The sequence below is a fragment of the Lynx rufus genome, unplaced genomic scaffold, assembly GCF_022079265.1.
Source record: "Lynx rufus isolate CCGP_SWC_20201006 ecotype Redwood Valley unplaced genomic scaffold, mLynRuf1.p SCAF_20, whole genome shotgun sequence".
NCBI lineage: Eukaryota > Metazoa > Chordata > Mammalia > Carnivora > Felidae > Lynx > Lynx rufus.
In genome coordinates, this window is record NW_025814835.1 from 13,198,953 (window position 1) to 13,222,059 (window position 23,107).

Below are 23,107 nucleotides of genomic sequence, written 5' to 3' on the forward strand. Positions count from 1 at the left end.
TGTGATACATTAAGGCTGGAAATGCACATAACATACATTTTCCTGTCGTTCACTGCTTTCTTCTGGGTATTTGTTATAAAGGGCATGGAAGGAATACTACTCATTCTTCATTATACAAATGAGCAAATGCATTTTTTTAGGTAGAAAAGTAACTGATAACCTGCTTCTCTAACTATATCAGCTTCAGCAACTGGAGGTGAACAATAACAAAAACCATTATATAAAATAATAAATAATACAGTAAAAGTCGATGCTACAAAATAAACTAAATAGTAAGGAAGAACTAAATGGAACATCCTTCCACTTAGAGACCAAATGGTTAACAGGGTTGCAGAGTTATGGTTGACAGTGGTCTAGTTATTTCTGTACTTATCATTAGCATGTAGTAGAAGTTGTTCAGAGGGGACAAAAAAAAAAACAGAAATAGAAAAAGTCTCTAAATGTTTGGCAACTAACAGCAATTCTGAGGCTTACAGTTCATACTACAAAATCCTGTGCAGAAACAGAACTTTTCCACTTTAGGGTGAGACAAACCTGCCAAAAAAGAGAATGTTCTTAGTGATTTTGTGCAGGATAAAGAAGAGAAAAGGATGATCCGCCACAAACTGTGGGCCACCGTGGCCAGTTCTCCCTGACATAGTGGCCCCGGTGCCAGCGGCTGCCTCAGTGCCCTCCTCGTTCACATCCACAGTGGCCTGATGGAACACTTTGGACAGAAACAGGTCATTCCTTTCAGACATTCCGGAGAAATTGGCCTGGCTCTTGTTGAAGGCATCCTCTAGGCCCATGCTTCTGAGAATGGACTGGAGCTCATAACGCTCTTCTAATTTGAACTGGGGCAGGTACACTTCCACATCATCTTCGGCCATCGTGTCTTTGCTGGTCCACTTAATGAATTTATCATAGGTTATTTCCCTTTCGAGCTACAAATCCACACATTAAAAAAAAAAAGTCAGTAAGTGCTTGCAAAAGAAGGAAAACAACTTAAAAGTCTAATGTTAAAAATCAATGACTTTAGGGCACCTGGGCGGCTCATTGGTTAAGAGTCTGACTTTGGCTCAGGTCATGATCTCGTGGTTCATGAGTTCAAGCCACACTTTGGGCTCAGCTCAGAGCCTGGAGCCTGCTTGGGATTCTGTGTCTCCCTCTCTCTCTGCCACCCCCCCCCCCCACCTCCGGCTCATGCTCTGTCTCTGTCTGTCTGTCTCTCTCTCTCTCTCTCAAAAATAAACAAACATTAAAAAAAAATCAATGACTTTAACTTTACCACATTGTGGGAGATATAAAAATTCAATACACTGGTAACATTTTTGCAGGAAGTTAGCCTGTGTGACATATTTTAATGCTCTGAATGAAAGTTTGTGACGTGCACATTTATTACTAACCAATTTATGTGTCTGTGAGAAACTGTATACCACTTTCTAAGGTGCAGACGTGTTTATCAGGGAAAGTAAGTTTAGCTCCAGAGGTTTAAACCAATACAAGCTGGAACAGCTTACCAACTCCAAGCCAGTAGACATATTCCCAATTTCATCTGGAAGCAACAGGAACATGCTAACATCTCCAGTGTATGGGAGTTCTAGAATCTGAGTCTTTAGGTCCCCTAGGTATCCAATGTTCAGGTCTTCACGCAGGTACATCATCTGAACAGGTGTGCGCTGAGTCTAAAATTATTAAAAAGTAAAATAAGGAAGTTGATATTAAGATGTCAAGAGTTTTACAATTAGACATAAAAGAGAATAGATTCGGCTTAGGTGTTGAGGAGATATATTCTTAAAAGTCAACAAAACAAATTATTTGTATGCCCTTATAGTTATGTTTAAGATGGACAATAATAATAATTATAATAACACTAAAATATCTGTTTAGTACCTGCCGTGGGCCAAGAATTCCTTGAAATCTCATTGAAACCTTACGACGGCCAAGTGTTATTGATCACAAAAATGGAACACATGGAAGATAAATAAGGTCTTGGCTGGTTACTAGTAGAACCCTAGCGGTGGAGCCTACATCTACATCCACGATTATATAATTATAAAGCCCATGGTCTCCACCACTATTCATATGGCCTCTCAGAAAATTACTGAGTGATACTCAGTAGTTTGAAAGAGTCAACCCACTGTCCAACGTGCATAATGTATGATGAGCAAGTCAGTGTCATGTGACCAGCTTCCAAATATCCACTCAATATATCCCCCAGGCATCACCGTTCTAGGCTACTACTGAAAACTGCCAAGGCTTCACTTAACTTTGTGACATAAATGACAGAACGAATGTGGTCACTAACAAATAAACAGAGAATTCCCTCAAATTATTATAAAATTGGGTAAAAAAAAAAAAATCAGCCCGAAGGATGGCTTGGCATTGTGACAACATAATTCCTAGATTCACAGCCACTGAAGGCAATACTTGAAGAGAAACAGTTCAGGCAGACCGTTCAGTTCATGCCTGGTCTTTAACTTTTCTTCCTCTGTCTTGGCTAAGATCCTAAAACATATTTCAGGAAAATTCATAATTCATCTTGTTGTCTCATACCGCATTCACACGGAAAGGATAAAGCCCGTTTAATTTCTTCTCAAACGGAGTTTTCCACTTTCCTTTGAAGTAGACAGCATTCACCAGGACCATCTTGGTGTCCCTGTCTACAGAACCTTCAGGTAACAAGTCTGGGATTTTGCCTATGGAAAACATGACACATGTTAGGTTTCATGACCAAGAAGCGTGACCTTACTATGATTTGAAATCCTTGGAGTCACCATCAAACTCGTCATCTATAATTGTCAAACTCTGCAGAGGTGATGGCCTCAAGCTCAAGTTTTTCTCCCAATTTATTCAAAGCATAAATAAAGCAGACCACATTTCTCAGAAGGTTTGCAAATTCCAAGAGAAAATGGAGGAGTAATGCATCGAAAATTTAGAATGACCATCAAACTTGGAAAGACTTTCACCTCCTTTGTTTTCTCAAAGTCTCTCAAAGTTTGGTGCTCCTTCTAGATCTGGTCCAGACAATCAATGGGTCTGATCCATGGATCCATTCAAAGACTTTTTTTTTTTTAAAGTCCTGCTAGACCTTCACTAGGAGTCATACAGAAACAAGAGGAGGAAAAGGAAATACTGCCCTGGTGGGGCTGAGAATATTGGAAGAGGCATTCAAAACCAGCTGTCAAACAATGTGCAAGAAACTATGAGATTGCAAAGTCCCATGGCAATGCGGAGAAGGGAATACAAGAGTGTGCCAGGGAAGGGAGGTTCCCAGAAATTGGAACATACAAGGATGGCTCGGCATTGTGACAATGTAATTCCTAGATTCACAGCCACTGAAGGCAATACTTGAAGAGAAACGGTTCGTGCTCTTCCAAAAAAGCAAAACTTCCACATGTCTCCTGAATTCTGCAGTTTTTACTTTCATTTCTGTTAATCTTCACGTTCTCTGCTTCCTGTGTGTCCCCAGTTCATCACTATTTTAGCATAGTAATTTCAAAATCCACAATAGAAATGAATAACAGAAGTAGATGGACTATTTTCAGAGAAACAAAAATATTTTTGAAATTCTACAGGGCTTAACTCATATGCTTTTTCCCAGTATGGGAGCCGGGAAATCCAGCCACGCCAAACTATTGCCGGAAACAATGTCTTACACACAAGTGTCACGTGAAAAGTTATTTTTTGTCTAAGTTACCAAACAAACTCTTTAAACATCCAAATGAAGAATTCCAGAATGAGACTAGGGATCAAAGAAGAGGAACCCCCAGCTTCACCACTCACTGATAGTGAAATCTTGAATGAGTTGATTAATGTCTCAGGGGCCTGGAGTCTACAACCCTAAAGGGGTAAATTTGGATAAGTTATCTCCAAGGACCTTTCCAGTCCTAACAGCTCATTAATCTATGAAATACCAAAACAGCTCTGCCTTCATAATAATCTCTGTTTTTCTTCTTAGAAACCCATCTATATGTTGCTAGTCAGTAATTGTTTGTTTAAGACCTATAATTCTACATGGAAATTTGGAAGAATGAAGGTTTTCCATTATCAGCCAAAGACTGTGCTAATTTTTGCGGGGACACAGGAGAGGTGGACATATTGGCCCTCCCCGCAAGTATGGTGGTCTACGTGGGATGGCAAAGTTAACAAAATCAAATCCATTCGGTAACAGTTCAAGGCTGTACAAGACAAACCTTAACAGGCGTCACGAAGCTGACAAAGCACCAAAGGAGTGGAGAAGAGGGGGAGATGAGAACGTGGCTGGGAGATGCTTCTAGGAAAGGCTAGGACTTTGGTTTGCCACTTAAACTCTGAAGTTAAGGAACGCATAAAAAGTAAGCATGGCGGTTAGGAATGAGCTCGAGAGCCAAGAGTGGTGAAGCACAGGCTGTTGGATTAAACTAGAGTCTGGGTTCTGTTTCATTTGCCATTTTCATCCTCCTTCGCATGTTCAGCACCTGGCACATAATATGTGATGGATAAATACCATTGTTGACTGAAGGATTGACTTCAGGAACAACGGACGGAAGGTTTAATTAAGTTTGAGTCCTTGTGACGAATACAAAGTGAGGCAGGAGCCTATGAAAGAATTGGGGGCTTGAGCTGCAACAGCAGAAGTGGTTTATCAGGGACCAAAGGAACCTCACGGCAGATGGACTCTGAATGGTGAAAAACAGTTAAAATAGTTTTCTGGCCCCTCTCTTTCTACTGCCGATGGTCTCACACCGGTTACTCACTGGAGGGTCATGTCTCTTTTCTTTGTTTTTGTCCACAGTGGACACAGAGCACAATGATTTCAGTCCTGATTATTTCCTACATTGGAAAACATGTCTGTCTGCTGTCACAGTCCATCCCAAGGTCACATCCAAAATCAGATTATTTAAGTACCGAACTTACATCTTCCATTAGTTAGACCTCAACTATTTTTCTCACCTAAAAGGCCACTCAGCTAAACAAGAAAAAGATTACATTAACCAAATAACTAAGACTGGGTGCATTTTAAGGGAGTTAGGGCTAAGTATAGGAATGATTTTTTTTTTTTTTTTTTTTTGTAAATAGATCAGAGTTTTATAAGAGAAGAACAGAAAATAATTGCTTCGGTTTTACCTTTGGTTTGAGTCTTGACCCAGGAATTAATCTCTTTTCTGGCTTCTTCTGCACATTCTAGGAAGTCAAGCGCCTGGGGTTCCGTAGAGTAGTATTTATTGGAGAGTTGTATATATTCCTTTAAAACAAGAAATGGGCCAAAGGTTACATCGAATATATACCGAACAAGTCTTAGTATAATTGTAAATCACGAGCTCTCCTATCAAGACTCAGGGTCCTGAGTAGGTAGGGGTAGGGGTGGAAGGGGATGGGGGGGTTGGGGGGCTGGAAGAGGAAATGGTGTGGATTATAAGTGCTCTGTTGACCCTCTTCCCCACACTCATTTGCCCTCCTGCACTGTGCGTTATAGACACTAGGTAGGAGGGAAAGGCTGGGCTTGCGGTAGCAGCTCTGGAAATCACTGTCCCTCTATATTTAGGACTCATTCTGCACACGAGGCTTTTGCAGCCATGGGAGGGGTCATCCAACAAGGGGAGCCTGCCACGACCAAGGGCGTTCAGGAGCCTTAGGGAGCTTGCGTGGAACTCTGATTCTCTCCACGACTACAGATTCTCTCAGACTACAGCTTTGAAAGTGACCTCATGGCACGTTGGGGGCCCTGCAATTTCAATTACAGGTTTCACTTACTTCCTTGAATCTTGCAGACTTCTCTCCAAACAGCTTATTGACAGTCTCCAATAAATACCCCCCTGTGGATGCGTTGATTGCAGAGCTGAGCGAATGGAAAGACGAATGGATTTTATCTCCAGCTTGTGCCTTAAACAGAAAAGAGGGACTCTATTTATATAACACAGGACGACTAAACAAGTTATTTCTTAAGCAAACATTTTTTTTCAATGCAACAATAAAATGCTGTATTAAGGTATACTTTTTTCTGACGCTTTAGAGGAATCTCTGAGGAAATACTTTTGATGTAGTGCATTAAAACTAATGAGGTAATGTTTCACTTGTTTCAAAGTTTGCTGCGCCTACAGGTTGTACTTAACCGTGAAGTGACCGACATCCTAAAAGAAAGTGAGGCTTCTTTTATGATTTCCTAAACTTCCAGGTCTCTAAGGAATTTTATCACATTAAAATTTAAAATCTAGAGGGGATCTAGAAAAAGTTCATATAATGCCTGAAAGTACCCATTTTATAGTTAAGGGGCAGTTTGTGCAGTGGAAAATCTGGGTTTTAGGAAGCCTTGAAAACAAAGAGGAATTCTGATCTTCAACCCCGAGTTTGTAAGCATGATGATAGACAACGGGGCTTAGTCGCTGCAGCAGCCAAGCCCGGAACCCTGCAGATGGACTGTCCCAGGTGTCATGGGAGACCTGGCTGAGTCTCCATATTGAAGGGGGTCTCTCCACTGCCTCTAGCCCATAATTCCTTGGGCAGTGGACAGGTGGAGTACCATTCCCAAGAAGGAAGCTATGGGAGGTATCTCCCCTGCCTAACTCAGAAACGTGATTATGGAAGTTGTTTATTCAATAGGAGCACAGCTATGCCCAGTTCTTATAAGTTAGCTGGATAGCTTGTGTTTAAGGAAATAGAATACTGAGAAAAGATATTAGTCTGAGATAGACAGATGATAAATGGATACATACACACACACACACACACACACACACACACATTGCACACATGGACAGATGATAGATAGAGGGGTCTGGAGGGAGATCTAAGTGTCGATGGTCTCTCACAAAATCACTGGGCACGACCTACCCCACTCCTCAAGTTTTGGTCACTCCTTACCTTCTCCTACCTGGAACTCTGCATCCGTGCATGTGTGTTCTAGGAGTGGCTACCACAGTTTCAGAATAAATTACACATGCCCAGCTCCGGGTGTGATCAAATTTAGACTCAGTCTTGGCCTGAAAGTCATAAAGTATAGCTTCTACCCCGGCCCTGCCCGTGCTTCGCGGTGTGCCCGTAGGATATTTCTTTAAGGGTTCTGAGTCTTAGTTTTCTTTCGACGAACAGGGGAAGTTGTACTAGTTTCTTTCCTTGTCTAACATTGTGACTTTAAGACAAGAAGATTCCAGAAATAAAATACAAAAGAAATTAGGAACCAGTGAGTCAGATACCTGCAAAATAGCCTCAGGATAACGGCCCTTCTGGATCTGCTGCATGAGTTCACAGCCCGTGAACTTCTCCGGGGTCACTGCGGGGACTTCATGGACTCCAACTTTGTTAAACTGAAACACCTACAATTGGAATTAGGGGGAATAGATTTATGAGGATATTTTCCTGCTCGATTACTTGACCTGTAAACCAGGGGCCATCAAGTACCTCTTAGTGGTCCTGTCTGTTTCCCGGCCTTTGCGTCGGGGAACGAGCACAGATACTCTTTATACAAAATATACAAGAATATATATTGTATCATAATATAAAAATAATATATATTTTTACATAATATATAAGAAATTTCCCTCATAGGAAACAGCCTGAGTTATTTTATGTGAATCCATATGCTGGCCTTTTCGACAACAATTTGTTATTATGGAGATGATTTATAACCTCTTCACTAAATCATCTAAATTATCATCCAGCCCATAAGTTGCCTTGATAAAAAAATGCCAGTATTTTGAAGAAAGTAATAAAGTTAATTCGTGACCTCCCTTTTCAACGGCCTTATGTATTACACACTTTTACTCTGTCAAAAACTAGAAGACAAAGTCAGTTTGAGCATAAAAACAGCTAATCTTAACAGGTATCGCCCGAAATGCTGGCACAAGCCATATTACACATAGAAATGAACATCCAGGCGGGGGGCAGGTGACAGGCGTCAGTTGACACTATGAATCTCTTTATGTTGTAGGTGGCAGATCCAGGTATCACAGCAAAGCTGGCAGGTGCAGCCTGGCCCTCTATGCAGCTGTCTCAGACCCCTTCCCAGCGTTACAACTTCCCAGCCTGGCCTCTCCAGTCTCAGCGCCCCCAGGCTGGCCCTGTACCCAGGCCTCCCGCCAGCCTCCAACAGCCCTTGGGTCCCACTGGTCCTGAGGCACATCCCTTGTGGGGCCCACGGTGAGGAGGAACTCATCTGGTAAACAGACTGATGGTGGGGACCCGGCTACCAAAGGAAAGGCAGGCTTATCCAGCCGGGGGGTGAGTGTCTGGGTTGGAAGGAAAGGTGGCAGGGGTTGTGGGATCTTTCTCTGCTCCTCAGACTCTACACCACAAGTCCTAGCTGACCTTCTGAAGAGAAGTGGTCCTACTCTGTCCCTGAAACAGCATTTCTGGTTTTCATCCCTCTACTAGGGAGGTTGATGCTTAAATCAGGAGTCTCCTGGGCACCACTATAGCCTTCCTGAGACACTGCAAAGCCTTCCTGAATCATTGCAAAAGCCCCTGCAGAAACTGGGAAATGGGAGGGGGGACCCTGGGCCGTGCTGAGTCATGGAGTAAATAGGGAGGCAGGCACACTGCCCAGATAGGCAGCTGAGCCGGGGCGGGTCTGTGGCCTTATCCTGAACAGAAGAGCTGGAAGAGAGGCACCTGGGTGGCTCAGTCAGTAGAGCGTTCCAACTTCAGCGCAGATCATGATCTCACAGTTCATGGGTTTGAGCCCCGTGTCGGGCTCTGTGCCGACAGCTCAGAGCCCAGAGCCTGCTTCCGATTCTGCGTCTCCCTCTCTCTCTGCTCCTCCCCCACTCATGCTCTATGGCTCTCTCTCTCAAAAATAAGTAAACATTACAAAAAAAGTAAAAAATAAAAAGAGCTAGAAGAAACACTCCTTGCTTGCATGCCGGTCTCACATAGATGTGTGCTACCAGAGTTCATCCTTTCGATGTCTTCCTTTCTTCCCACTACAACACCACCGTCTTTACCAGCCGCACCAATTCTCAACAATGCAGCCTCTTCCTGCCCCTGCTTCCTTACCTGCAAAATGAGTATGGTGATCATAGCCTCTGCCTCATAGGATCGTGTAGCATGGGGCAAATTCATAAAACGCTCTTAGAAAGGTGCCTCGCTAAGGCACTAATAAAGCATCAGCTGTTAGATCAAGGACTGCCAGCAGCTGCTTTTCATGTTATCTCTAATCTGCACAACTGTCTTGCAGGCTGGGTATTTCCATTCTCATACCGTAGATGAGAAAACTGAGGTGCAGGGACTTTCAATGCCTTTCCTCACACACCTCATAAAGAGTGGCAAAGCCACCGCTCAAACCCAACCTGGCCTGTCCCCCAAGTCCTTGCTTCCTCCTCCAAGCCAACCAGCCTATTTTTCTTTTTAGTAGAGAATTAACCAAATTTGCCTTTAAAGTTTAAAATCCGTACATGCAGCGGAGTTACAGGAAAACAGCATAAAATCCTTGCATAGACCCACGAGCTTAAAGCTCTTTCCCAATAGGGAAAAGCTGTACTGTGCCCAGAGTGACCAGCAAGTTCATTTTCCTATGGGATCAAAATCTATTTTTCCATTTTAACAACGTAGAGTACTTCACTTATCATTTTCCCTCAAAACATATTGCTTCTGATCCCTTCTTCATTAAAAAAAATTGAGACCCAGGGCACCTAGGTGGCTCAGTCAGTTAAGCGTCCGACTTTGGCTCAGGTCATGATCTCGTGGTCCATGAGTTCGAGCCCCGCGTCGGGCTCTGGGCTGACAGCTCAGAGCCTGGAGCCTGCTTCGGCTTCTGTGTGTGTCTCCCTCTCTCTCTCTGTCCTCCCCAACTCGTGCTCTGTCTCTCAAAAATAAATAGACATTTAAAAAAAAATTTTTTTTAATTAAGACCCTGCCGTTTTCTAAAGTTTGCAACGCAGCTCACGGTTTTTCTTTTTTCAAGGGGAAGAAAATTAAGAGGAAGAGGTGTTGCCAAACGTTGCTGGTATCAGAGTTGAGCAACCGAATTTTGTCGAAAGTCTTGATGGGTAAACTACCAAACACACACAGGGAGTGATGGTTTTTTTCTTCCTTTCCTCCTGCAGTGAGATTGGCTAACACTCTTTCTGTGAACCACCTCAACCAAGGCCCAAGGTAAATGGGTCACTGTGCACCAGAGGACACATCTGCACTCAGCCACGGTTCTCATGGGAAACGCGAACGTGGCCAGGGGCACTTTGGTGTGACTCAAACACAGTCCGTGCTTGTGAGAAAGTGGAGCCTGGATTTCAAGCACACAATGTCAAGGTTTGTGTGTCTGTGAATCTGAAAGAATCTTAATTGCATGATGACTGTATCTGGCTCACGGACCGAGGACGTCTCAGGAACATGTGCCTTTTTAAATGTACCGAATTCATCCCGTGGGAGCGTCATGGTGCGGGGTTCAATGTATTTCCAAGGCCCTTGACTCAGCGAAAGTGTCCCCTGACTGAGCTTATGTTCCTTCACCAAGGACTAAAGCCAGCGACCTTGACGTAAATACCTCACAATGCTGCTGCACACCCTGCGGACCTCGATTTGGAAAACGGGGCCATCGTGCCACACCCCATTTTGTTGACATGACCCCACCGGGTGGATAACATGGCCGAGGCCCTGTGACGTCACACGCTCCCCTTGTCTGTCCAGCAGTGTGGTGACCAACTCTTCATGACACTCTCTTAAAACCACTGGAGGGATTCTTTGATTGTGTGAGGAACGGACACATCACAGCGGTAGAGCCATTGAAAGAGCCTGATCTAGGGGCGCTTGGGCGGCTCAGTCAGTTAAGCCTCCGAATCTCGTTTTCAGCTCCGGTCACCGTCTCATGGTTTCATCAGTTCGAGCCCCGCATCGGGCTGTGGGCTGACAGCGTGGAGTCTGCTCGGGATTCTCTCTCTCTCCCTCTCGCTCCCTGCCCCTCCCCCGCTCGTACTGTCTCTGTCCGTCGGGAAACAAATGAACAAACTTAAAAACAAAACAAAAACCAGAGCCTGATCTAGGAGTGAAGAAACCGCAGGAGACCCTGGGAGCTGCTGGGCTCACACTGCCTTGTCTTCCATCTGTAAAATGACACTTGTCTTAAAGCCAAATGAGATAAAGCACGCAAGATGCTTTGGAAAGTATAAACATTATGGTATAAGACACTGGATGTTGTCACTGTTTCCGGCCTTGCACGAGCAGAAACTCTGGTGCGCCCTCTGCACTCAACTCGACGGTTGTGAGTTTCTGTGGTTTAGCGGTTCTGCAGATTTGAATCTAGGCCACTTGTGTCGTAAGGGCACTTGACGATTGTTGGAGTCAAGCTACCTCCGAACCATGATATTGCGATTCTATCATTCCACTCAGGAATGACCCAGTCCTGGTTTGGGGCTTTCACAAACACTTACCCTGGCCATCTGGTCTGCAGTGTTGCCCCTGGCACCCAGGTAGACCATGGCCATGGTGGATGAGATACTCCAGGGGGAGAAGAAGAGATTCGGGGTGGTGCTGGTGTTTGCCAGATGCTTGAAAAAATTGAGGGCGAAGATCGTGTTTGCCACATAAAGGTCTTCCATTGTTTCAGCCTAGAAGGAAAGTGAGGAAGAAAAAAAAACCAGCTCTAAAAGGTGACTCAATATTTTGGGTGATATCAGCAGAGAAGTACAGGGTGTACCCTGCAAGGGACAGGGGCTCCCTCTCTGTTCTTCCTTTATGGAACCACATGAAGTAGAGGCCAGAGGGCGTCATGCTCGTGTGACCTGTGCAGCCACAAAGGGCTCCGTGCTTGGTGAGATGCTCTGCTCTCACCAGCTTGAGTGACTTATAAAATAATGAAACTTAGTCATTTTAAACAGGGGGTTCTGCATTTTCTTTTTGCATTGGATCCTGGGGATTATGTGGCCGATCCTGAGATGTAGTGAACAGTTAAATGATGAGTAGTGATACTCCACACAATAATAATAAACAATAATAACAATAAACAGCGTCCATTAGATTCTTACTATACAACCGATGCTGTCCTAAACATTTTACCAACCATTTAATTCTTGCCAAACCCCGTTGAGAAAGGCATTGCTATTCATGTTTTACAAAGGAAGAAACTGCTGCCCAGAGCATCAGAGAAGTGACCAGCGTCCCTCACCTGGGAAGGGCAGGACTAAGCATTGAAGCCAGGTGGGGTGGCCTCCAGGTCATGCTCTCAAGCTCTGAGCTGCATCCACAAATACACAGCACGCACAGAAGCAAACACACCCACATTCAAACGTGTGCCACATGCACACTTATTCTTGTTGGCCCCGGGTTGAGACTGTCAATCTTCTTTCAGATTCCCTGCTTCTAGAAGCGGCTTAGAGTCATTGTTTGAGGGTTGGTATTTTCACCCTCTGATTTTCACCAGCTGATGAACCAGCTCCTACCTCCCGTCCCCCCGACCCCCACCACACACACCTACATCTGCAGCCGGCTATGAAACAGCTCCCTCTGCTAGGGAGTTCAGTATGGGGGTGCTGGAACGGCCACCTGCTTCTCCCGACACCCCCTAGCAGGAAAGACCATTGTAGACAAAACCACAGAGATCATCCTGGGAGCATGAAACACGCACGTGCACGCGCGCACACGCGCACACGCACACACACACACACACACCCTGTCACCACCTGAAGATAAAGGACAGACACACCTTCCGTGACCCAAGTCTCCGTGTGCAGCGGAATGCGTGGACACACCCGAGGTGTGTAGGTATCTGTTAGTACTGGCCAGTGATCATTTCTCGACTGTGTATTATGCTCTCACGGTGGCTTAAAACACACCCTATAATTAACCAAAATATATAAATCTACCACAAGACGCTGACGCCCATGATCCCACAGGAAATCTTCTTGTGACAATGGCTTCTCGGAGCTGAGGAGGGGCTGAGGGTAGGCCCCAAGGTGAAGGACATCCTGCATCTGTAGGCTTGGCTCACTCAGCAGGCTTCCGAACAAGGGCCAGCACTCACTTTCCTCCCCATCCGTGGCTGTCTTAGGCGACCACTTGGGTCATGAACCCTTCTTTTTAAGAAAAGTATTGCCATTTTGTTTCAAGGTTTCTCATTTGGAATACCACCCGGTTGTATTATATCAGGACACAGTTGTAAATTAAGCAAAAGTTGTCCCTGAAACTGTCACCTCTTCTCATTCAATCCTCACAGGATCTGCAAAAGGTACTTTGCCTTATAGGTTACCTCCTGATGCTGAGAGAGGTTAAGAAACTTGCATAAGGTGCTTGCAACGGTGCAGGGATTCAAGCCTAGGTCTGCTTCAGAAACCCACTCGAGCCAATGCCCCCCACTGCCTGTCCTGCTGGTGATGAACTGCACTGTTGTGTGTAAGAGTTTGGGCAGGTTACTAGCTTGAGAAATGCTAGAAAGAGGAAATGAAAATAGGAAAGTAGTGAGTCTGTTATGCTCCTAGAAGGAGTATTAAGTTAAAAAAAGAAAGAAGAAAGAAAGAAAGAAGGAAAGAAGGAAAGAAAGAGAAAAAACAAAAAACCTCACTTTTGTTTTTTCTTGCTTCATCACTGAGATTAGATTAATTTGGGTGACTCAGAAATTTGTTTCCTCTTCCTTCTACTGATGTAAAACCATCTGTAAGTTAACTAGGCTTATTGGGCAGATGATTTTTGTAAATTATGTCAATAATATTTTGGAAACAAACTGAGAATTAGCATAATAAATAAAATATTTCTCTAACCTCGTATGAAAAATGTAAATAAGGCCCCAGAGCCAGAAAAACAAACTGTAGGCTTCTCCTAGACCAAAATCTTCATAGTCTCCTGTGTAGTAGGTCACTTTGACACTAACAAAACTTAAGCGTAAGTTTAAGTGCCAAGACAAACTATTGGAGAGGCTTTTAATGCCAAGTTAGATTTCTGGCGACTTTATAAACAAAACAAAAAAAAGTAAATAAGGACAAAATTAAATTGTCCCATATGCATTTGCTTCTTTTAAAAAGTCTAGCTTTTATTTTTTAGATAAAGTGCAATTAACCGCACGTAACATAAAACAGTAATATGTCACGTCTATACTGCTGTTACTAAATTCCTTCAGAAGCGTTGTTTTGTTTAATTTATGTAATCACTTGCCCAGGAGAATCTAGTAATATCTAGTTACCAAAGGATAAACATGCAGTTTGCCCAGCTAGTGAGCTCCGAAGCCACGAATCTCAGTCTTCTGATTCCGAGCCTGGTGCTTTTCAAATGGGGTTTGAGAAGCTTTTAGCCTTCCGAATCTGTCAAGGCTTACGGAGAGTGCGTTTCCTCTCAGACAAGTCCACGGCTCACATTTGGGAGGGAATCTGCCCAAGACAATGTCAAACTGACATCCCAGAATGACATCAAATAGCATAATTGTCCCAAACAGGTAACACCTGTTGGGATTTCTTAACTCCCACAATTTACAGTTTCATTACCTTCCAAATATCATGCCGCTAATTAAGGTTTAATATTATCATGGAGAAGAATAAATGGAGAGCATATGTGGGGCTGGGCTCCGTGACATCTGTGTCACTTCCTGCAACACACGTTGACAAGTGTGCACTGGAACTCGGCACACGAACCAAGAGGTGGGGAGGGGCCCCCAGGCACACCATCACAGCCCTCTTCCCACGGACACTGGATGCGAGATCTGAGTTTGCTGTGGCTTGTGAAACAATTTGTTTTGCGACTACAGGGTGGGAGTACTTAGAAATTGACCACAAACATCAATGAAAACAAAGAGAAAACAGTAACTTTCAGGAAACCTCCCACCCAAACTTACATATTCCCTTCCCAACAAAATCAAAAGCAATTCCTGTTGTTTGGTGACTTTCATAATGAATGTCTGCTTATGGGTATTAAATTATTTATGAAACCATTACTTCCACCAATCCAACAACTAGTTTGGCTAATTCTTCTCTTTCACTAAATTGACCAATTATAAACTAAACTTCAATAGATAACACTCTGGTGTTAAACTGACCCAACCCAGGTTGCTTAATTTCTGGTTTCTGATCGTTATAAAGACCGTCATCTTTTTAAAAAATTTTTTATGATATTTATATACAATTTATAGTTTACCTTCCTTGCCTAAATGAATATATGTTAATCAACCTAAATCTTCCCATCAAATTCAGTGCCAAAACCCTACTTCGTCAAGAACATCCATATTCTAACCTGTTCGATGAATTTGGCATCATCACCTGCATGTGCACTTTGGTTCGGTTAATGCTACACAGGCATTTGCTGGCTCCTGAGATTCAAGACTAAGTATTAATTTAGTGCCATATTAAATGTCAATTTGGTTCAATATTAAATGTAAATTTAGTTCAAATCTTAAGTGACAATATTTTCACTTAAAAAAATCTAACCAAGAGACACGCCCCTACATTTTTACTCTTTTTCTAAAGACATCTCACACTTTAATTTTCATTATATTAGTAATAGCAGCAGGAAAGAAGAAGAAATGAAACCATATTTCATGGAGATGGCCATGAAAATCAGTGAGATACCTGGTTATTCCCGGAGGCACTCCCGACAGGAAACAGTCCTCAGCGAGCTGTCTGAGTACACACATGGAGAAGGCTGGTTTTATAAAGCTCTGCCCCTCCCACGGAACATTTTTTTTTTCCCTCTCTCTCCCTTTCTAATCTGTATCCTTTGAGTGATTCAACATTTTACTCAGAAAGACATCACTATTATAAAAATCCTTGTTTGCTAAGGCACCCTTTAAGAAATTTGTTCTAGAGGATGACGTCATTCAGAAACTTAAGAATTTTGCAATACCTACACATGCCTGTTAAAATTAGCTGAAGTCTGTCAGCCTCAGGTTCAAGTGTCCCCCTCTACACACGCGCCCAAGGACAGTGCCGAATTCTACAATGTCCCTCTTATCTCTGTGCAGGAAAGGCTGGTGGGTCTTTGCAATATTTAAAGACAATGCAATCCTTTTTCTCTCTCGAGTGTAAGCAGCCCCCAAGCGACTCTTGGGCATGGAAAGGAAAAGAAAAACCACTATTTTTCCTCCTTGGAGCTTATTTTAAACTGTCTTAAATTTCTCCAACTGTAATTTCCGAAATGATTCTGGTTCCACCCTAATCCCCTGTCACCAGCCACACCCAAAGAACTTTCTATTTGCCCATCTTTCCAACGCAGATCTTATCTTCTATTATACAGATAAAATCCACTGTGTACTTGAAATTGACTTTTAACTGTAGAATCACGATGTTGAAAACTTGATTGAAGAAAATCACTAGGTGTTTCGATACAGCCAAAGGAATCTGAGGAACAGAAACAGATAAAAGACATAGTGAAAGATAATTTGGGTCTAAAACTGTTCGTAGTGCTGTAGCTTTTTGAAAAGTGCAACACACTGTGAAGGTGGCTTCTCTTCTCTTTGCTTTCCTGTTACGTATGGAAATCCCCAAGAGGGGATGAGTGGAAGTAAAATCATATCTCTTCTCCGCTGCTATGGGGAGCTCCATGGCCATGCATGGGAGCTGGGTTGACAACCTGCATGTCGATGAAACCAAGACTATGGGTTTGAGCCCCGTGTGAGCTGTTTATCTTGGCTGTGGTTCACAGAACCAGATCGACCCTCACCTCATCTTGCTCCTTTGAGTCTCTGGCCATAATGAGTGGAGGTGCCTTAACCCAAACCCCTCATTATTATCAGAGGGACAATGGGATAGGCGTGTTCTTCAGAATCTGTGTCTGGCAGCCAAAAGCCAAATTATGTGATTTTTTTTTTTTAATTGCTGGAAGATCTCAGGTCACATGAAAAAAGAGCTGGAATCCCACACTCAACAATGATCTTTCAACTCCTAAGTGTTCCCGTTACATCAAATGAAATTTTGGGGGAGCCGTTGACACTTTTCCAAGTTATTCTTCTCAACAGGAATGCCTCCTCCCTTCTCCCCACTGACCCACATCTGTGAGGTTCTACTCACATCCCAGAGATTCCATGAAATCCAGTTTGATTTCTACAATCTTCAGTGAACTCATGCTATGCAGAACTGTACCTCTCAGAGCTACAACATGAAAATGTATTATTCATTGATTCACCATCTAATCGTGTGTGTTCTAAGTATTTTATTTGAGTGAACTTCTATTCCTCAGTAGATTCCACACTGGATTCCCCTTTAGCAGCGAGAACAGTGCTGAGCATCAAGTCGGTACTTACAAAATATCTTTTGACTGAGTGAAATGTCAAAATTTTCGAGAAAAGCCCTTTAGTGTGGTGAACAATGATGGGGATCCTGAGAGACTCAGAAAGCTCTAATTTGAATTTTCTTTCTGCCACTTATTAGTTGTATAATCTTGCACAAATTTCTTTCTCAACCTCTCTGAGCTTCAATTTCCTAATAATGCTGGTACTGTTCATTGTCTACACAGAAGCAATCCTTTTTGCTATTCTTCTCCCTGATTTTGTTTAGGTGTCAAGAGATTCCTTTATCTCGGGGACTAGTTGTTGGCCAAGGGGGGTAGATATATAACCACATTCTGGTCAGTGAGGCTTGGGAGAAATCTGCTGGGGAATGTCTAGGCACATTTTTCCTTCCTGATAAGAGGGAGGCATGCAAAGAGATTTTTCCTAGCCTATCCCATCCCCTTCTACCTGACTTTGAGCCTGACTGTACGAGGATGCGATGCCAGGAGATGCTCCCGCCATACATCAGCTACACAGGAAGGCCAAGAGGTTTGCAGAGAGGCCAAAGCAGAGTCTTAACACCAGAGCACTCTCAAGTCAATTCTGGAAATGACCTACCTCTAGTCTTCATTCTCGTTGTTATTGTTACAGGAGATGATAAATAATAAGTCTATATTATTTAAGCATTCCTAAATGGCATAGACTTCTGCGAAGAATCAACGAGATCATGTCTGTCAGATGCTTAGCGTATTATCGTTCACACTGTAAGTGTTCCACAGGGTTAGCTAGTATAATGGAGTGATTGTTGGTGGCCAGATTTGGAAGTTGCCTTCCTGCCTAGATTAGAGAAATTTTATGAGCTCAGTATAAACAGAAACTATGGTCACACATCAAACCGCTGGAGGAAGCATAAAAGGCAATTTGTGATAAAAAGCCAAACTGAGTGGCGGAAGGATTGATACATGTGTGTGAGGGCCTCAAGGAAACAATAAAGAGAAATGAAAAAAAAAAATGAAGATTGAAAGGGGAAGGCACTAGAATTGCAGAAGTGGGAAGCGAAGACCGTTGAGCAGTTGTCTGAGATCTGCTTGGTGCAGCCGGTGTTGTAGGGGAAGGAGAGAGAGGAGAGGGGACCTGATATCAGACTGAGCTGAGATCTAATCTAAAGACATCCCGCGTAAACTCTGGGGAAGGGAAGTTGCTTGTAAAAAGTAGAAGAAGAAGAAGAAGAAGAAGAAGAAGAAGAAAAAGAATCTGAAAAGTCTAGAAGAGGGAGAACCAGAAGGCTGAGACCCCTACCAGGAGACCACTGAAATAGTCCAACCAGTAAGTGGTTTAGAAGACCAGAGCTACGACACAGTGACTCTTACCATCATAAAATAAACAAGGTGAAGTCTCTCGAACCTGAAATAGTAATTGCAGCAGCTGTATGTCAGATCACTTCTGTGGAAGTTGGGAATAAGGAAACAGCAAGGGCCCCACCTTCTCCTTATCTTATCCTCCAGGAAAATGTGTGAGATCATTATATGGGGAAAATAGGATACAACATTATACATGCAGTACAACCTCAACTATAGAAATAAAATATGTGCAGAAAGAGGACCTGAAGGGAGTGTGCCGAAATATAAAGTGACTCTAGTAAGTTTAGAGATGTTTGTCAATTTTTTTTTTACTTTAAACAATTCCCCCCATTTTCCACAATAGGCGTGCATTACTTTGATAACCAGAAATATGTGATCAAAGTGTCTATATCAAGGTGTATCTTTTCTTCCCGGGAGCACTACAGTGAAACATGCAGAAAGGACAAATAAGATCCAAAATAAGAAAACAACTGTTTAATAAAGTTCTAATGTTCTACTTTGGAGATTACAGGCACTGTGTTTTTTGCTCGGAAACACCTGTCCAACTGTGACTGAGGGAGCTGCCCTTAACCACCACTCAGTGTCTGTCTCCCCGTACGTGGTAAGTACCATGACTCTATATCCACGACCGTCTTCCCCAGTGATGGAGATAGGCACTTGGCTCAAATTAGAGTGCTCACTAGGTGTTTGCTGAATGACTTCTTCATGCCCAGCACCTTGCAATGTTACTTCTTTTCTCTTTTCCACTTTGAATGAACAACCACTGGTGCTTCCACAGTCACCCTTCCCGTGTGATTCGCCGGTTGCTGGGAACTATCTCTCCATGAGCAGCAATGTCACCACTGAAATGATCCAAAGCATGATACGATCGCAGGCCAAAAGGGAAGTCCCATTTTGACATAAAATTCCATCTAAGAATCTTATCTTACCAGTGACTTTCCATGAAATATCTTGAAACACTGTTTTTACAACGAAGATCGTTAACATTAATCAGCCCTAGTATTTCCATAGCATGGTGCACCCTAGAAACTTCAGTAGCTGTCACTGTAAGCAGGAGCAAATGAACGTGAGAGTAGCCACTTCTTTGGTGTTACTTTGGGGCCACCTTGACTAAGACATCGTGCGGTATATACTTTTTGAAATACCTTTGCCAGAGAATGAACACCTCCTTCTACAATTAGCAATAAAATTCGTCTTGGCTCTAGGAGAATGTCAGAGAATGAACACCTCCTTCTACAATTAGCAATAAAATTCGTCTTGGCTCTAGGAGAATGTCAGAGAATGAACACCTCCTTCTACAATTAGCAATAAAATTCGTCTTGGCTCTAGGAGAAATAATACATGTTTCTAAATTCCTGCAGAAAGCGTTTTGACAGAGTGGGGAGAGGCGGCCAGGAAAAGGAGTTTCGGGCTGTGTGAGGAAGAGAAGCAAAAGACCGAGGTGGCTTTGAATGAGTGAGCCAAAGCCACAGAAAGGGACAGTGTCATCATCCAGGCCAACAGAAAGCAAACCTTGCCTATTTTAAGGTATTGCCCTGGGCTAGCCACGAGTGTGAGAAAGTCTGCACACGAGACAAGTTCTGTTAGGGAGTGTAACACTTCAGTCAGGGTATTTATCTTGTTGCCAAGTGATAACCCCAACATAGATGCCACGGCTGGCAGGCTGTGGGAACAAATATCCAGTGTTCTGTGATTCAGCTACTTGAGAAAAGCAATAACCTTCCTACAACCTGTCATGCCAAAAGCATGCAGAGAGAGATCAAATTTCCAGAGCAGCCCCCGAACGCATTGTGAGTCATGAATTCACTCATTCTACACACCAGATGAAACTCTGTGCTTGTGGTGATGCGTTTCCGTCAAGGATCTAACGATACAACACTGGATCCGTGTAACCGCAATTGCATGCATCGTTCGGCTCTCTGTTACCCTTGTGGATTATTTTTGGATAAGTGGATTATTTATATTACCTAACAAGTCTCAATTTAGTCTCTTTTATCTAGTGTGTGCTGAGTACATCTAGGCCAGTACTGTATGCCTAGGAAAAGTAACACATTGTTTTTTAAAGATACCTTAAAGTTTATTTATTTTTGGCAGAGAGAGAGAAAGAGAGAGAGAGAGAGAGAGAGCATGAGTGGGGGAGGGGCAGAGAGAGGGAGACACAGAATCTGAAACAGGCTCCAGGCTCTGAGCCGTCAGCACAGAGCCCAACGCGGGGCTCGAACTCACGGACCGCGAGATCATGACCTGAGCCGAAGTTGGACGCTCAACCGACTGAGCCACCCAGGCGCACTGGAAAAGTAAGACATTTTAATGGTAATTTTCATAAAACATACTTAGAAGGTAAAAAAAAAAAAAAAAATAGGGGCGCCTGGGTGGCGCAGTCGGTTAAGCGTCCGACTTCAGCCAGGTCACGATCTCGCGGTCCGTGAGTTCGAGCCCCGCATCGGGCTCTGGGCTGATGGCTCAGAGCCTGGAGCCTGTTTCCGATTCTGTGTCTCCCTCTCTCTCTGCCCCTCCCCCTCCCCCATTCATGCTCTGTCTCTCTCTGTCCCAAAAATAAATAAACATTGAAAAAAAAAATTAAAAAAAAAAAAAAAATAATAAGGACATAATCAGAAAATGCATTCCAAATCCAGATGTTGATTACTTTTGTTTTACCCTCTTTATCAATTTGCGTATCTTGTTTTTTTCCCCCATTAAGAGTAGATAAAAAGACCAGAGACCAATTGACACTTACTACTAAAATACATAAATGATTTACACACAGATTTCAGATTTGGTCCCATATAAAATGACTGGGAGAATCCCTGATTTCTAGAAAGGAACTGCCAAAAAAAAAAAAAAAAATGTAGATATACGGGGGCACAGTGATGCATCTTATCACAGGGTGGGGTCAGAGTACCTACGTTGCCTTCAAATGAAGACAGCCTTATTTAGACTTGTGTCAAAGTGAGGAGAAGGAGGGGAAATGATTGCTCAGTTCTCCCTCTGTTAATTAGTCATAATTCACGGAACGCGTGGACAGGAATACGGGAATGTAAGTGGGATGCATGGGTGACGAGAGCAGAAGGGGTGGAAAGGAGACAACAAAGGCTCCTGCAACTCTGTCTTCAACCTCGACCTCTCCCAGGATCCCGAGATGGCCGAATGAAGACTCCTAGTGGACACCCGCCCTTGAACGCCTGTCTTTGTCCATCCCTCCCTGACCTCTGTCCCCCTGTTCCTCCTCACCTGCTTCCCATCTGCCTATCAGACACCCAAGCCAAAATTGAAGCAAATTCCTTGATTCTTTTCTTCATATCCACTTTCACATCTATCATTTAACTAGTCCACTAATTTTAGTTTTGAATATTTCCTGAGTTGATGTGCTCTTCTTTTTTCTCTGAAACTATTACTCTTTGGTCTCCATCATCTCCGCGTCTCTAGTGTCTTGTCGCTTAAGCCGTAAGCCGCATCTATTTAATGTAAATCTGACCTAGCTATGACTCTTCTGAAAATTCTTCATCGGGTCCTCAGTAAACACAAGACAAAGTCCAGTCGGAGTTCAAGTCCATCTGTGATCTGGCCTCTGCCTTCTTTTCCAATAACATTAATTTCAATACTGTGAAATAAGTCTTTAATACCTGGCACTTAACGCTCAAATTTGTTAGCATTAGTGATCTGCTTTATTGCTGTACTTAGAAAACTCTTAAGTTCTATCTTTACACATTTGTTTCCCTGGTAAGGCTCTTACGAACAGAAACTGTGTATCTCAGTTTCTATTCCCACAATTTTAGTATAATATGTGCTCACTTAATGTTTTTGAACTGAATTGAAGACAAACTTGTATTCTAAGTTTGATCCTCCTTAGCACTACTGAGATAGCCTCAAAGTGTGGCCTTCCTTCTCTTCCTTCCTCCTTAGCTATGAAGATAGAAAACTTTATCTTCTGGGACAGGGAGCCGTCAAGGGTGAATCCCATAAAATGATGTGAGTTGAATGTGAGGATCCTGGGTCTAGGAGTTTGGAGAACTTCAGCGGCAGGTGCTGAGATAGGACTCCATCAGCAAAAGAATAGAGACCTTGATCGTGACTAGCTACAATAGACACAGAGAGGGTCAGGCCTGTGGCAGGGAAAGTACCTTGTCTACTCCAGGGTTCAGGTGAAGGCATCTTAGGAGTTGGGGCCCCAGGAGCTGTAAGCAGTGCTCAAGTATCAAGCACTAGGAAAGGAGACTAAAAGCTAAGAGAAAATGAGGGTGGGGGTGGGGGTGGTTAAGAACACAAGGGAAGAAGGCTACTTCATTTGCCTCAGTTTTCTAAGTTTTGGACATTTGACTACAAACAGAAATATATAAATTTTCAATGGGAAAAAATTTTTGAAGATGCTGCTAATCACCATGCTACTAATAGAGTTGCAAGAGTATTGACTTCAGGGAAAGAAATGATTTAAATGATTTATGTATTTGACATTGAAGTGAGTAGGCTAATGAGATCATACAAAGATCAGAACATCTCAGATTTCCATCAGGTCAGGGCTTGTGATGGCTGTGTGTGTGTGTGTGTGTGTGTGTGTGTGAGAGAGAGAGAGAGACAGAGAGAGACAGAGAGAGACAGAGAGAGAGACAGAGAGAGAGGGAGAGAAAGAGAGAGAGAGAGAAAGAGAGAGAGAGAGAGAGAGAGAGAGAGAGAT

General features: G+C 43.2%; 1 protein-coding gene across 1 annotated transcript; it reads right to left on the minus strand.

The window, feature by feature from the left end:
- Nucleotides 1–492: 492 nt before the first annotated feature.
- Nucleotides 493–15,548, minus strand: SERPINB2 (serpin family B member 2). Its single transcript, XM_047086206.1, has 8 exons — nucleotides 15,438–15,548; nucleotides 11,322–11,498; nucleotides 7,155–7,274; nucleotides 5,716–5,844; nucleotides 5,089–5,206; nucleotides 2,536–2,678; nucleotides 1,500–1,664; nucleotides 493–923 (listed from the first exon to the last, which is right to left on the minus strand). The coding sequence occupies exons 2-8, from the start codon at nucleotides 11,487–11,489 to the stop codon at nucleotides 519–521; spliced, it is 1,248 nt and encodes a 415-aa protein (XP_046942162.1). The 5' UTR covers nucleotides 11,490–11,498; nucleotides 15,438–15,548; the 3' UTR covers nucleotides 493–518.
- Nucleotides 15,549–23,107: the final 7,559 nt, after the last annotated feature.

What these genes read in the sequence shown, in the direction of transcription:
- SERPINB2 (XM_047086206.1), bottom strand. Translation starts at nt 11,489, where the DNA reads ATGGAAGACCTTTATGTGGCAAACACGATCTTCGCCCTCAATTTTTTC. An exon ending in CTGCAGACCAGATGGCCAGG is followed by an intron (nt 7,275 to 11,321) that starts GTAAGTGTTTGT and finishes TTCCAATTGTAG; the next exon opens with GTGTTTCAGTTTAACAAAGT. An exon ending in AGTCTGCAAGATTCAAGGAA is followed by an intron (nt 5,207 to 5,715) that starts GTAAGTGAAACC and finishes CTTGTTTTAAAG; the next exon opens with GAATATATACAACTCTCCAA.